This window comes from Dermacentor albipictus, chromosome 6, assembly GCF_038994185.2.
Source record: "Dermacentor albipictus isolate Rhodes 1998 colony chromosome 6, USDA_Dalb.pri_finalv2, whole genome shotgun sequence".
Lineage (NCBI taxonomy): Eukaryota > Metazoa > Arthropoda > Arachnida > Ixodida > Ixodidae > Dermacentor > Dermacentor albipictus.
The window spans coordinates 88,478,367-88,494,413 of NC_091826.1; the positions used below are offsets into that span (position 1 = coordinate 88,478,367).

General features: G+C 45.2%; 2 protein-coding genes across 4 annotated transcripts in view; both read left to right on the forward strand.

Moving 5' to 3' along the window:
* Positions 1–7,862: 7,862 nt before the first annotated feature.
* LOC139046966 (XK-related protein 7-like) overlaps positions 7,863–16,047 on the forward strand; it is a 61,472-nt gene continuing 53,287 nt past the window's right edge. For all 3 annotated transcript variants that reach the window (XM_070520885.1, XM_070520886.1, XM_070520887.1), the window contains exon 1: positions 7,863–8,073. In XM_070520885.1, the coding sequence (XP_070376986.1) occupies positions 7,983–8,073 (91 nt within the window). In that variant the 5' untranslated portion in view covers positions 7,863–7,982. The remainder of the gene's footprint in view (positions 8,074–16,047) is intronic.
* LOC139061429 (uncharacterized) lies at positions 10,003–11,248 on the forward strand. Its single transcript, XM_070541417.1, is given in 2 exon segments — positions 10,003–10,293; positions 10,337–11,248. Coding segments are annotated over 2 exon segments (1,203 nt in total).

Genomic DNA, 16,047 nt, shown 5'->3' on the forward strand with positions numbered 1-16,047 from the left:
AGCGGCACGGAGCGATATCACCACAGTGGCACTCAGCTTTTATCAGCAATATCAAATAAAATGATACTGCTGTCGAGACAAGCACGTCGCCACAGTCGCTGAAGAGCGCGTTGCACGAGAAAAAAAAACAATAGTGTGGCGCAGAGGAAACGAAATTTAGCATGTCGGCGAACAGATAAAGGGCATGTTTGTCCCAGCGCCTTTTTTATCGGCTGTTGATGCGCAGCATGTGTCGCGCAGAGTTCAATTGGCATGCCCTCGCGTCGTCCGCAAATTTTTTTTTTTTTCACTCGACTGTACCTCACGGAACGGTTAAAAATGGCAGAAAACGAGAGTCCAGTAGTCCGTTGCGAAGCTCACAATTAACCCATAAGCGTGAAAGCGCGACCGCCCTGTAAATATAACATGTGCCCAAGAAAGGAACTTGATGTAAAGTATTTTTCTTTTCGGTACACTTCCTGGGAAACATACAGCGCAAGAGAGCCGCATAACGATTCTGATCACTTTCTAGGTATGACTAACCCTTGCAGCTTGGTCTCGCACACATATCATAAGATATCGTCTGTAACTTTACAATGTCAGTATTGTTCCACTTTGACTCGTTTCAAGACATTGCGCGACTTTGTACGCGATTCGTAAAATGCACTCGCTAAGCTCCGGAACGCTTCCTTAAGTGATTGGCTGTAAAGGCCTTCAAACTGAGCACTATCTGGGGTGGTCGCACATAACAAGGTTCCTATGTTCTCCAAATGTAAGCCGATTGCCCTAGTTGGTTCTCACCGGTTAGCAAACAAAATTTGTAGACATTCCGCATACCGCCTCCAAACAAGGAGAGAACGCCAATTTTTAAGATTTTAATTGGGCCCGTAATTGACGAAGATACCCCCTTGTCAGCAGTAACATTCAGAACTTCATATATGATATATCTTTTTTTTCAGGGTACCGTGTCAACTCGCATGAAATGCCGCGTTTTTGAAGCGCCCACGAGGAAGACACATGCCCAGAAAGTCACACTGATCCAAGTTATACGCTATGCGACCATCTTATGGCATCAATTGACGTCTCCAGTTACGCTCGAAACGTTTGTCAAGAGGGCGTGCTTTTACCTAATTGGCATTTCTTGGCTTCTCGACTTCGGTATACGAAAGCCGTCATGTTGCCTGTCACGTAACCACACGACTGCCGTTCGTTTCCTTTGCCGCGAAAAATGGACCTTGGACACCTTAGAATGGTCAACGCATGTTTCTGATGCCTTTCGTAAACTGTACGGTTTGCACCATCCCGACTTTCCGTCCATGTTTTACATGCCATAGTGGTGACGCACCACCTTCGTCTAGACAAATTCACCCCATGCGCAGTTAAATGGAAAGGCACGAACCTCACGTAGCCCGATGTGCGCGCACACTTACCGTTGCTGATGAGCTATGGCTAGCCGTGCTCGGACGTGGCTGTTGGAGACGTTTGTTGTGTGGCCCTGGTGCCGTCAACATCCAACGAGGGCAGACCACTGCTGTCACAAATCCTGGTTGTTGGCTTAAGAAAGTGGCTGATCCAGGGCTGTCGGTGCCACGTCTGACTTCATAACTTTTGCTTTTAACGCGGGAATCGTCAACATCCACGTGACCAGACACGAAACCACGTTTTGAGGTGATACCGAATCGTACATGCGCAGCGAACGACGCAATGTTGTGATGCATCAGGCTCGTCGCAGCTATGTGTAGTGATACGCATGAACTTCGAACGTAGCTATTCTACGGAGGCGGCAGATCTAAGCGCAGCTGTAGGACAGAATTGCGTCGTGGCGCTTGTGTAATATTTCAGATGCCAGGCGCGTTTCATTAATAGGCAAATGACAGATTCATGAGTGAGGCCATGAATCAGTGATCGATCGAATGTACGCATAGAACCATACAGTTCTCCTCATCGCTGTCAAATATCTTAAGGAAGCGCAGCAATATTTATTTGACTCTTCCCCTAACCCTGGCAGCTCTGGCTGCTGTCTTGCACAACAGACCTCCCCCTTTCGTGTAAACAGTGTGTCGTCACAGGCCATGAGCAAAGCGAAGTTAAAAAAAAAAAAAACATTATGGGGTTTTACGTGCCAAAACCACTTTTTGATTATGAGGCATGCCGTAGTGGAGGACTCCGGAAGATTCGACCACCTGGGGTTCTTTAACGTGCTCCTAAATCTAAGCACACGGGTGTTTTCGCCCCCATCGAAATGCGGCTGCCGTGGCCGAGATTCGGTCCCGCGACCTCGTGCTCAGCAGTCCAACACCATATTAACTGAGCAACCACGGCGGGTTCAAAAGCGAAGTGCAAGCTATGTGCAACGAGCTGGTGGGTGAAACCATGGTAAAGCATATCCCTCACGCCATGTTTACATTAACATCTGCTTCAGTTGTGCGAGTTCCTCAGTTCGCTGCACGTTGCTGCTCGTCGGTGGTGCGTGGACAAGCTGCTCGCCTGCAAAGAGAGGATTGCAAGAATTATCTGAAGTGTAAGTCGAACGCGTCAATTGGCGACATACGTACGGGGTGATCCTTCTTAAGCTTGAAGGAATATTAAAAAAAAAACGCTTCTGCCAGTTGGCACAATTATTGTCCTTGAGCATATGCAAAGAGACGGATATTACTAGCACGAGAAATGGAGACACATTATCAACTAATTAACGAAGATCCGTTAACTGCTTTCCTAATTATTTCAAGGAACATATTGCAATTTACGTATAAATACCTGTGCGCTTGCTAGATAATCCACTTGAAATCAATTTTCTTGCCTACATAAGCTTCCAGGTATTATTTCCCTGAGCCTGGCACGACATACTTGGGCGTTCTAGTTACTTTTGCACTTGAATTCATAAATGGGTGTTTTAATTGGAAAAGTAAGTGGAAAATAATGCATTGTGCTGGCGAGATTGATAGCACAAATCTCAAAACTGGTGTCGTTATAGAAATTCAGTCCAAGCTAATACGCCTTGAAAATTCACAGGCTACACGGAATGAATGGGTCATATGTGCCATGAAGTAATTAATAAGCAATTGGTGAAGTTTTGTTAATTAGGGAAATTTAGGTTTTGATTTCTTGCGTGAGTAATGTCCGACTCTCCAAATAATCTAGCTCAAGGAATAGAATTAAGTTATGGGCAACAGGCTCTTAAGAAAAAAAAGTTCAGTACAGCTTAAGAATAATCACCCCGTATATTTATCTCGTGAACACGGCTGGATCATTTATATTATCGAGGCAATTAGGTGATACCGCTCGCTTACGGCGCATGGTGTTGCCATGGAGGGACACGCTCGGGCATTTAGTAGAGCTCTCTTAGCTTTGACGGTGTAGGCTACTGACATCTACGATCGCAACGAAGAAGCTCGATCACGATTGAATAGATGCGGTTCGAGCATAATTGCGAGCAGCGCTCTATTCGTATAAGGCTCGGCCTCGATTGAAAGTGGCTGCGTGACAGGAGATCAAACGAAACGGCAGGGGATTTAAAAGCTTGCTCGCTAAAGTAGCAAACAGCTGTTCAGGTAAGTTACACTAGTATAATAGATGACTAGTATAAGCACGGCTGCCTAGTGTTGCCTTTTATGACTCCGCAGCCTTCAAAGACCAAGTACTGCTCTGGTGTTTTCAACTGTTTTATTCACTGCCTTATACTTCGTTAGTCACCCTTTTAGCCGCCATTTCAATGTTTCTTCATATATTGCATACACTGTGCAATATTTTGCTGGCCTTATATTTGCAACTTTATACTTCTCGTTAGTTCTCTGCGTCCTGTGAAACTGTTACCCATTGTATAATGATGCATGAGCTGCTTTTTTGTATCCTTCATTTTCTGTACATGCCCCCTCACACAATACTCCTACTTGGAGCCTGTGAGTATTTTGAATAAATAAATACGCCAAGGAGAGAGTGTAATGTGGCGGTTTTCGTCGAGTAAACACGCGTGTGACTACATTTGTTCCGGTGCTCGCCTTCTGCGTTCGCGTTATGAATTAACATGTCATCCAGCATTACAGCAGACCGACACGGCTTAGGCACCAATCGCTTATTTCGAGTATGCGAAAAAAGCGCGTCAACTGCGTAGTTTCTGTCTGCGTCTAACGACGGCCATTCCTTGCGGCGCATTGTCAGCACTCTTCTCGTCTCCTGAGAGAAACTAGAAAAACCTGATCGCACGGCCTCTTTGCGTTGCCTCCGCATTTCCAACGCCAAAAAAAAGCCAATAAAAGCCAGAAAACCCGCAATACACGGATCTGTCAGTTCGTTCCAACGCGCGCGCCGCATTTCTTGCCCATGAAACGCTCCTGAATCTGAATAGTGAAAGATCCCGTGGCCGAACCGTCGTGATGTAGACCGGGAGAGATCACTTGGGCGGTACCGGACATAGGTCAAATAGACGCGGTCCGAGATGGCAGACAGCGGTATAAGCGCGGACGTGGTCTATAACACATGTGAGGCGCCATCTTCACGCAGTCTTTGTCATTTCATTGACTTCATTTCACTGCGATCACACCTTCACAGCCGTCGTCGTCGTTTCTTTCCCATGCAGTCGATCGCCCTCCTATTGACGCTTTTTCATTTTTTTCACGTAACGCGTGTATGATAGGTTCTTGGGGCGAGTCGGTCTATTGTTTCTTTTCTGCCACGCTTCAATATCAGCGCGTATCTACACAGAAAAGAAACGGGGCTGGTTATTGGTGAGAGCGTACACTGTGGCGCGAAACCCTGCCGGTGATGGCTTAGATGCTATTGTGTTGTGCTGCTAAGGACGATATCGCGGAATCAAATCGCGTCCGCATTTCGATGGGGGCGTAATACAAAAACGCCCGTGTCCCGCGCGCTGGGGGGCACGTTAAAGATTCCCTAGCGGTCAAAATTACTGCGGAGTCCGCAACTGCAGCAAGCCTCATAATCAGATCGCACTTTTAGCACGTAAAACCCCAGAATTTATTTCAATTCAATTGCGAGGGAAGTATTTCTTGAAACGTGGAGGGATAAAAACAGGCACATATTTTTTTTTTCTCTTTTGAAACGTTGGCATTCTTAGGAGACTTCTAGCACTTTCTGGGGGCTACTTATGTATGTATCCATGCATTTATCTAGTCGTTTTGCCGCATACCTGGGTCACTAGGCAGTCCGCAGTCGAAAGGTTAGATTATTGGGCTGCCGTGCTGAGGTAACAGGGTTCCACGCCAGCCATCGAAGCCAGTATGGGTCAGTGAGTATGTGCCATTGGGTACGTACGTACCGCTGTTGAACGAACCTCTTTCATGCCTATATGGGTCACTGTAGATACATACATACATACATACATACATACATACATACATACATACATACATACATACATACATACATACATACATACATACATACATACATACATACATACATACATACATACATACATACATACATACATACATACATACATACAATCATAGACACATACATACATACATACATACATACATACATACATACATACATACATACATACATACATACATACATACATACATACATACATAGACGCTTAAATTGCCTCCGGAAAGTGCGAGAGGTATATTAAGAATGATAAAGCATTAAACCGTGCCTAAAGCATGGTGGTTAGAAGAGGCGTCACAGGATCGCTGCGCGATATACCGTTAATGGTAAGAAGTTTGCGGTCAAGTTAAACTCTCTAATGAATACTGCCTGTCGCTTTAGTGGCGCTTCAGCTGACAATAGTTCCAATTTCTGCGGCATGAGAGCTTGGTTGACGACCGCCAGGCACTCAAGGCCCGCTGCGCACGCAGTGAAGTTCTCCGGAATGTGTGATTTCTGCAACGAATCAACGCCGACGTGCGCAAATTTGTACAATGATATCAGTAAGAGCTGGAAGGCAGGATAGAGTGCGGAGGAAGAAAAAATGTGTCGCTCCATTTTACGGCCCGGCCACCCCACCTACTTCACAAGTCTTATGTGTGGTTCTTATCGGCAACTGATTGCTCCGCACGTACATGCAAGCGTTTCTCTACGCGATGCAGTGTCATAAAATACAACGCTTACCAATCATTTATTTGCGCCACCGCCGATGCTACCACACAAAGATAACGTGCCTGCATAGCGATGATTGGCGAACGCGGAGTGATTCGCCAACGCTTATAGGCTGATCGCTAAAGCAACATCGAGCCGAAAGAATTTAAATAAGCCAGTGGTACAAAGCCAAAGACAGAATAGGAAACAAAACAAAGAAAAATGCCTGTCTCTTCACTTCAACACCGCAGACGCCATACGCATCAAGCAGCGGTATGACATCGGTAGCCCACAGGCTAAGAAAAATTTGCACCCTTTGGGGCTTATCCTGTGCCCAAACCGAAATGGTCATCTACCTTGCGTACCTTCTTATGCTTTACCTGCCCATTTCCACTACACGCCCGTGGACGCCGTAATGCCGTAGACAACAGAATGCGATCCTTAGCCTATACTGTGACCATATGAGCAGCTCAAAAAAATGACTCGGGAACGCAACCTCACACAGCTTTTCATTTGGTTTTAGTGCAGAAGTGTCACAGCAACCTTGAGTACCAAGGTGTTTCTTTCGCCCACAACAACCTATCAGCACCTCGAAAATAATAAAAGGGCGCACCAAGGGTATTCTGCTAACTCGTGAGCCCATTTTATGAAATTGTGGTAAGAGTAAGGGCAAAGAAATGATGATTTGATAACCAATCCATCGAGGAGGTTGCAAAGAGCGGGTGGGTTTTTTCGAGGGCTTTCACGGGATTCTTTCATGCTTAGAAAAGTTTTATGTTGCACGTATTGAGCAACAGACAGCTGGATCGGCAATTTTTCTAGATGATCTTCAATTTTATCATGTGCATTTTTGCCCTGAATATAATATTCATTGAAGTTGAATCAGCAGTAATACCTAATTACTATATAAGCGAAATACAATACAGCAGTTTGACTTGCGCCAAGCGACGGTAAACAATATTAACTTGGTTCTGTCCAGCTACGCGGCACTGGCGTACATATAAATGTTGGCACAAAATACTTGCGACACATGCTATACGTATTGCTACACTCATATTTGCGGAGAAATGTCACCGCAGGGAGAAAAACACGGCTGCTGCAAAAAGCCGATCAGAAAAGTAAGAAAGAAAACGCAGAGCATATAAATACGACAATGGCGCTCATAAGAAGTTGGATTAGTCTACACTACAAGAAAATGAGAAGGGCGGTGATGGTACACACACACCTACGTTGGCATGGTCATGGCATGGACATTTCGCTCGCTGTCAGTTTCAAGAATCTTCAAATGATCACGCCGTCGCATCTACTAGTCGTCATATTAGACCTTATAGTATATTGTCACGTGGTAGTGACCGTGAAGAAAGAAGCAGTACGGTGGAATGCAAAACTAGCTTTTATTGGGCGAACCTGTGCCCACAAAACAGGCTACACTTGTAGCACAACGATAGCGGCGAACACGGTCGGCGATCGTCGGAAATCTGATCAGCGGGTCATGCGCGTCGGCTTTTATAGATCAGTTGTGGAATGTTCCAGATTAACCGATGGGACCCGCGTGCCTTTCACAAAGTTCTGCACTATTCGCGTCGCGCATACATGCAATCAGATTACACAAGTTGCGGTGAAAGACAGTTGAGGGAACCATCGATAACATTCAAGAAATTTCTTTTACATTCAGGCGCGTCCTGCCCTGCACGATAACATTTGTCAGGCGGCCAAACGTGGTCGCCCGATAAAGATAAGTACGCGTGTCAATATGCACATATGAAATAGGATTTGGAGGCATTGGAGACCGCCACCACTGAGACAGGGGGCAAGAAAGAGTTTCCAGGCTGCCGATAACAGGCGGCGCTTTGCGCCTCGCTGTTTTTATTCTTCCTTCGAAGACCATTTCGCGCCGTTCGTTCGGTGTTGCTCTGTGTTCGTGGGTGAAATGTTCTAAAACGTCGTGCTGTACGGCGATGAACGAAGAAATCGTTCGGAAGGTGCCATGGTGGGAGAAGTTTTTTGCCGTCACCAGTTTGATTCTTTCTTTCGCTGGACTGGGGACAGGTAAGTAGACCTTTAAAACATATAATACTGCCGTTCTTCTCCGGCGCGAGATGGCCACCTCCCCTTGTTTACGATCGCTGTTGGCATATCAATACTAATGGAGTAGCATCACCAACGTCCACCTTCTGCGGACCTAACTTCACTGCATGCGAAATTTTCATCTTCATCCACCCGAGCGTTTTTATCCCCTTCATCTTTCATCTTCTTTCACCTTCGTTTTTTTATGGCCTTCTTCTGTGGAAGCTGATCAAAGAAAAACTCGAGATGAGGTAACATCATGTGTAGAGTTCGTAGCGATACCCGATTTGATGGTTTATAATTTCTAGGCAATTCATTCCTCTCAGACAAGTTCTTTATTTTATTTTAAATATAGCAGTACGGGAAGAGTTGGGCATTTGCATGGCCTGCAATCCCGAAATTCGAGATGGACTGCGGGCCCCACTATTGGAGAATCCTATTTAAATTCAAACTGGGTTATACAGGTATAAACTGGTTTTAACAGGGACCTGTTTAGCAACAAACAGGTATAAACAGGACCAGTTTACACACGAACAGGTCTGAACGGGGTCCCGTTTGGCATGCAAGCAGGTATATGCACGACCAGTTCACGCAGAAATGGGTCTTAACAGGGGCCCTGTTTGCAACTAAACTGGCTTATACTGGACGCAGTGGCAACATATAGGGTCGCCTGTTTGTCACAAAAGCTGGCTTAATCTGGAGCTTTGTGGCAACCATACTGGATGGTATCATGCATACCAGTTTAATGCTTGAATAGAACTGGGGAGGATTTAGGCCCAATTTAGGCCCTAGTGCTAAATTGGGGCCATTATCAAGCTCTACAGAAATTGATTGACCACCTCGGAACATTCACAGACCAAACTGCGATATGCTAGCTGCGAATTTCAAACCGATTCCCGGTCCTTCCCAGTTGAAAAAGACAACAGGAATTCCTGCTGCAAATACAGAAATTTCTGTTGTACGACAGAAGTTTCTAACGTTTCTGTAGTTGCGACACACATTTCTGACGTCACGACAGCAATTCTGACGTCGCAACAGAAACATTCGGTCGCGACGGCCAAGAGTTCTGAAGTCGCAACAGTAGCACTTTCCGTCGCGGCCCTTGTCAGCTTCGCATCGGTGGTGTACACCGTACTTTTCTCTTGCGCGGTATTCAATCGTGCTTCTCTGAAGCCGGCAATACTGACAGCACCGACACCGGTATTAAAGTCGACGCGGCACCAGCGACGCCTACCGGCCTCCTCAAAATCGGCCACTGATCAAAATCATACCATCTGCGGGACTGGCTGCGTATCCACTTTGTTTTATTTGGTAAGATGGGGCACACAGTCCTGTGGAGTTACATGTGCGGTTACACTGACACATTAGTTAATTTCCCAGAAATATTGCACAAGCTTATGCGAAGCGGAAAAGAAGTTTTGGATTGTTCCACAAAGTTGCGTGAAAAGCTGTCTCGCTCGGGTCTCATTAATCTGGTACAGCGCTGCCGTGAGAAGCCAGTATACTGTCCGGATGGATCAAGACTCACCCACGAGTGATTATGTAGCTATTTTGCATTGAACATACGAATTATATGCCAGCTCAAAAGTGTTAAGAGCAAGAGACAACTGTCGAAATTACCAGTAACAACCCTCAGTGTCCCCGGTCACCGTTGTCTGTTTCTGAATTTCTTATTAAATATGGATATCGTTACAGCAAAATCGATGTTCTAGCACTCCACGATGTACCTGTCGATGGTAACAACACTTTTGCTCATATAGAGATGCGGCAGTGTACGCGGTGAAGTGAAAGCGCATCTTGGCTTTTAAAATGTAAGTGTAAACAGCAACCCAGACAGCGATTATACTGTTGGCATAGCCAAAATGTACCTTATCTGCAATGTTCGGCGTGGTGGAACGGCTGTGCTCTAAAATGCTCTCTGCTGGAAACAGCGTATCGGCCCCAGGCCGAGGATCGTCGACCCCGTTTTTCAACGAAGATGCAAGCTACAAAGTTGTCCTCCCGCGTCTACCAACCGGTAACGATGTTTTGAATTCCATTTTCCTTCATGCGGACTTGAGTGGCAGACCATACCGTGCTCCCGACTTCCGAGACGCTCTGCTTGAGGTAGTGAATACTTCAGATATTGTAGGTGTCGGACAGTATCAAATGAGCCATGTATGGATGGTTACTTGCGCTAGTAGTGCGGCAAAACAGACTCTCGTCGCCTGTGGGCGACGAGAGTCTGTTGGTGAGCTCCGGTGAGCTCCGTGTCAAAGGGCTGAAGTGCATGGTGATAGATCCGGAGACTAAAAACATCAAGCTTAAATTACTATGGCTTCCACCTCACCTTGAACCACGACGCGTTGAGGAGGCGTTCCAGGCCTATGGTCAGGTGTAGTCGGTGGAGAGAGAAGCATAGAGATGCACTGGCATGGAACAGTGGGTGACAACAAACCGGGAGGTTTCCTTGGTGCTCAAAGACACTATCACGGTAACCTCAATACCGCACATTATGTCCATTTATGGACACCAGTGCCTCGTACTTATCCCCGGTAGGCCTCCTCTGTGCCTTCGTTGCAAGCGCGTGGGACACGTTCGACGACAATGCAGAACACCGAGATGTTTACAGTGCCATCGATTTGGTCACTCAGCGGACGCCTGCGTGTCCACCTACGCCAATAAGCTTCGTTCTGGGCAATATAGCGCAGACGAGCCACAACTGGACCACCTCATGGATTCTACAGAGGTAGTAGATGCCACCGGAGAGACTACAGGTGGCATTAGGGACGAGGACCAGGAGACCTTGAAGCCAACGCCAACCAGTCATAACAGCTCAAGTAAGACTAGCGAAGCTTCCGGCGAGGATGACTCAGTTTGCCCACCTGGCCTAGCAAGCCTTAAAGAAAAGCCCCCTGATGACAAGGAAGATGAGGAAGAGGCGATGGACATCAGCAAGGCCAGGAAACGTCCGGCACCATGCAATGACGAAGCAACAGAATGTGCACTACAGGCGCCCGAGAAAGTGTCTCCTAGTGCACAGCAAACTCCCTCTCCTGGTGATAATGTGCCCCGCCGGTTATATCAGCGTAGTCAGGAGAGTGGCACAAAGAAGTCCAAAGTGAGCAAGACCACAGATTTACCTGTGGCCAAGGGCAGTGAAATAGAAAAGCTTTAGGTGAGCAAAATGGCTACCGCCTTCACCCTCCCTTTATGTGTAGCGACACTCAACGTACGTGGGCTGAGGAATATAAGGCGTCAGCGGCAGTTACTACACGTGCTTAGGCAGCATGAAGTTGATGTTGGTGCAGTGCAAGAGACAAAGATATCGTCTGCTAGTGATGTCAAGCTTGCGCTGCAAACTTTTCAACCTGATTACGAGGTGTGTATTAGCCAAGCATGTGGTGCTTCCGCTGGATGCTTTTTGTTAGTCAGAAAGCAGTTAAATCATTCTTCATTGTCGCTGCGTGTTGATGGGGAAGGCCGCCTTATATGCTGTGACCTCTCTTTTCATTCCCGTAATTGGCGATTAATTTGCGTTTATGCTCCCTCAAAAGTGAGTGACAGGAAGGCTTTCTTCCTCTCACTTGCTCCGCTCCTAGATACTGACAGAGATTTGGTACTGTTGGGAGACTTCAACTGTGTTTGTTATTCCAGAGACCACTCATACCTAACTAATCGTTATGATGCAAGTGCTGCTTTCCTGCATCAGTTAACGGAAGATCACAATCTAATAGACGTGGGCGCCTACACCCCATCTTGGGTGCGGTTCACGCACTTTCAAGGCGTCTCCCATGCTCGACTTGATCGTGTGTATGTTTCGACGAGCATCTGGTCTAACATTCACAACTACGCCGTGAAACCTGTATTTTTCACAGACCACTGTTTAGTAGCTGTTGCATGGGGTCCCCGAAAATTCCGCAGGTTTGCTCCAAACTGGGAACTGTGGAAATTTAATACACAACTTTTGCGAGAGGAAAGTTTTGTAAACAAAGTGAAAGAATTATGGCTAGAAATAACACAATGTCAACAGCTTCCTTTGTTTGCTCGATGGGAAATGTTCAAAAATAGAGTAAAAAATGAGGCGATTGCCATTTCATGTGAGCTGTATCAAAGCAAAAAAGCTGAAAAGCATTACCTTCATGATCTACTTCACAAGCTGCACGCTTTCAAAAGCCAGGAACCAGGGTTGTATAGCGATGAAATAAAAACAGTTCGCGCACAAATACAGAAATATCAGACGGAAGTGTACAAAGGAGCAATGGTTCGTTCACGCACAACTCGCTTCACAGAGGAACAGCCCACAAAAAGGGCTCTCGGTGATGAGAAGCGATACGCGCTTTCCAAGCAAATATTAGAAATTGAGTCTGGTGGGTCTATATACACAGACACGTCCCAAATATTAAGCCTACTTGAAGCTCACTATAAAGATCTTTTCGCTGCAGTTAAGGCTCAGAATGGATACGAAGAAAACGCTGATCAGTTTATTTCGCTTATGCCACACTTAGAAGAAGATTATCGACTCAGGTAGCGCCGGTAAAGTTACAGGTAATATTATTTCGCCTTCTTCAGCCTAAAGGCTGTTTCACATGCTGCGACTGCAACGACGAAAATCGGTGCTGTCGCACTAGTCGCAATGCGATTTTTAGAGGGCTCATTTCACAGGATTGCGATTTCAACAATGCGACTGGTGCGACGCCCAGGGTTGCTTACTACCAGGTTTCGTGACACACGGTGCATAATTCTTTTATTTTAGTGAATAAAACGTTTACACTGTAATATTATTGACTTCTCTTGATTAGAAGCAAATATTATGTACGTTTACTAATTTAAGAACGTTAGCTAAGATTTGTCTTGGGGTGCGCGACGGCGGTTTTGTTAGTTCGGTGCGACATCGCGCACGTAAACAGCTGTTCGCAGGTGGTTCAGCCAGCGATTCTTTATTCTGTGGTTCAGCGTTGTGTGTTGTCTTATCTACATTCTGTGACCGTTTCGTTCTGCCTGCGCTACAACAATCTACAAGATGACCTATCGACAAGTTCATATAGCTACCGTCACCGTATATGCAGTATTCAGAATTCGGCTGCCACGAAGTTGTGTCAGCCCAGCAAGATCCTCGCGCTACCCGTGCTCGGCGTCAGCTTCTGGAAAAACGATGCGTGTATATTGCCGTCATTGCGCATATGTGGTGCCTGCACCTAGCCGTATTCTTACGCCAAACGCAACAAGAAGCACCTACCCGAACGCCCGCGTGTGCCCCTGAACGAAGCCTCAAACGATCAGTGTGATTACGACGTGGAATGAAAACTGTGTTGGGAAATTCAACCTTAGCGCTAGCCTGGTTCGTCCATCGCCGTGCTTGTGCTGCGAATATATATATGGGAGCCCTCTCTAAATATTTCTAAAGGCGCAAAAGCCGACGCATCAAATGTTTCGAGCAGTTACCGTCGCTTTTGTAGAAACCTGTACGTTGTAATATAGCATTCTAAAAGACACGCTTCGCGTCCACTGTGTTGTCCCGTGTCTCGCGCTGGTAGTATGCTCAGAACTTCTAACAAGAAGACCATATCAATACGCGCTATTCATAATGCAGGATCGTAGGCCCATGGCAGGTGCACTTGCCGTAGAATTTTTCAGCTTTCTGCTCAGCATCGCACGCCTCTCACGGTTAGCCTGTTAGCCTGTGGAAATAAACATTATTATTATATTAATAATGTTATTAGATATTAAAGTTTCTTCACTGTAATTTATAGCAATCATCCAGATTTCTTAAGCTAGTGATGCATTTAACGTGTATTAGGTCAACATTGTTATGACATGCTTATGGGAGTCATTTCACACTATATTGCTCAGCCAGAGAAAGTACAAATGCAAGCTTCAACATTTATTCCAATTTCGTATTCCTAAACAGATTATATTGGCAGAATTTTATGCCTGCTTGCATTTCCTGCAATTCACTGTTCAGAGCTGGAAAAGTGATTCCTTTTCTTGCTGTCGAAAGGCTGCTCCAATGTCGATAGCAAGCTATAATTATTCATTTCGAAAGTGTTAAGCAATGACTATATGTCTAAGCTTATCAATGCGTTTTTGTCCCACGAACACAATAAAGTTTTCTCTCTCCCTCTCATTGACAGCCATGGAATGAAACCGTTCACTTTCATAAGTATCAGGATGCAAACATTCTGGAGGTTGTCCTGAGCATTTGTCTGCATCCTATAGTGTGCATGTTTGTATTAAGTTCTCTTGTTACAATCGCAATGATCTACACATATTGTTATATTGCAAAAAACTAATTTATTTCACTTTGTTTTCAAATCTACCATGTGGCCATGCAGTAACGACTGCATTAATAAGCAAAAAAGAAAACTGCAGATTCAGTGTACGTGTTGGAATCTATGCGAAGTGAAGATTCTGTCAAGTGGTCAATTAAATGCTGTTAAAGTAACTGCGATATATGCAATTTGTCTTATTTTCAACAATCCAACATGTCATCTTTTGCAAGGTTTGCTTATGCACCGCAGAGGTCACAACCTTAATGTCATGTAATCTTTATGCATTACACTGTCCGCAAACCATACCGAAACGCAAATGGCAGTTAATGTAGATGCACGCTGCGAGAAATCAACACAGTGACGTTTGTTGAGCTGATGTTCAGTCTATTGCTTGTCAGCGATCATTTACTCGGTGTGTACATTAAACTTTTGTTTCTTAAATCATATCGGTTTTCTTGTTTGTCCTATGTGTTCTCTTGCGCCATTTGCAGCCAGGCTATTCGTTTTTTTTTAGACTGTAACAAGTCACTTTAATGGCCCTCATGATACCTTACAAAATTTTTTATTTGGCCAATGTAGCAAGAATGTACAGTGTGAAGCAGTAAGAACAGGGTATGCTAACTTCTAATTGAAAGGTTTATTGTGAAAATGCAGTGATCTATAAAGGTTACCATGAAGTAGTACAGCAATAAAGACTAGCCTCGTGAATTCATTAACTATATTGACACAGAAATGTTATGGACAGGAACGAAATGAACACACAGAGCGCTTCGTTCTTGTCTGTTGTCTATCTGTTGCACTTTAGTTAATAATGAATACCCACAAACTCATCTATTTTTCAGTTATTATGTCGGGCGTATAAGCCTGCTTGTGTCCTGGAATATCTGCATGGCTACGTGTGCTGTAATTTAATTTCTGTCCATGTGCTTGCAAGACGCGTGTCAATCACCTGATTTTCCTGACAATCTTGTGTGATGTGCAGGCACAGACAGTTTCTGGTGAATCCATGCAGGGTGTTGTGCAGGGTGTAATCTGCACTACAAGTGCTGCTTTGATTGCTTTCAGTTCAGCTTTTCTAGGTATAGGATGACCTGGAATGGTACTCACTTATATGGGGTTTAGTTTATGTAGTGTCGTACTACTGTTACACTGCTATTGCCAGATCAGTGTACTATATGTGCCTTATGATTGCTTGCATCTTCATGATTAGCAACCTCCTCTGTGTGTTTTGCAGTTGCATATAGTTTTCTGGTTTAATTGTTTGCCCCCATATTCCACGGTATGGGCCTGTTTTGTTTCCAGTTCAGGTACTCCCGACGTTGTGTTTCTGAAGGGAGAGGTAGTCGTCTTTGCATCTCATATGCTAGCTGGCATAGTATCTTGGGACGAGGCTCTGAGGTCTTGAGACAAAGAATTTGTGCTGCAGGCTGCAACTCTACTCCGTCTAGGTGCTTTTTCGTTACTTTCTCATAGAGGTCTTCAAGCATGGTACAGCTGGAAAGACCTGTTATTACTACCCGATGCCTGTATTCGATGAGTTGTCTTTTTGTGTGCTGCTGATAATTCATACCGTATGATACCTTGGACACAAACACAGCATCTCCGATTTTCTATAGTATCCACTCGTCCACCCCCATTATTTCGAGATTATTCTTTTCACCGGATGCGGAAGTTGCGTCCAGGCACTGCATAATTGTTTCACCCA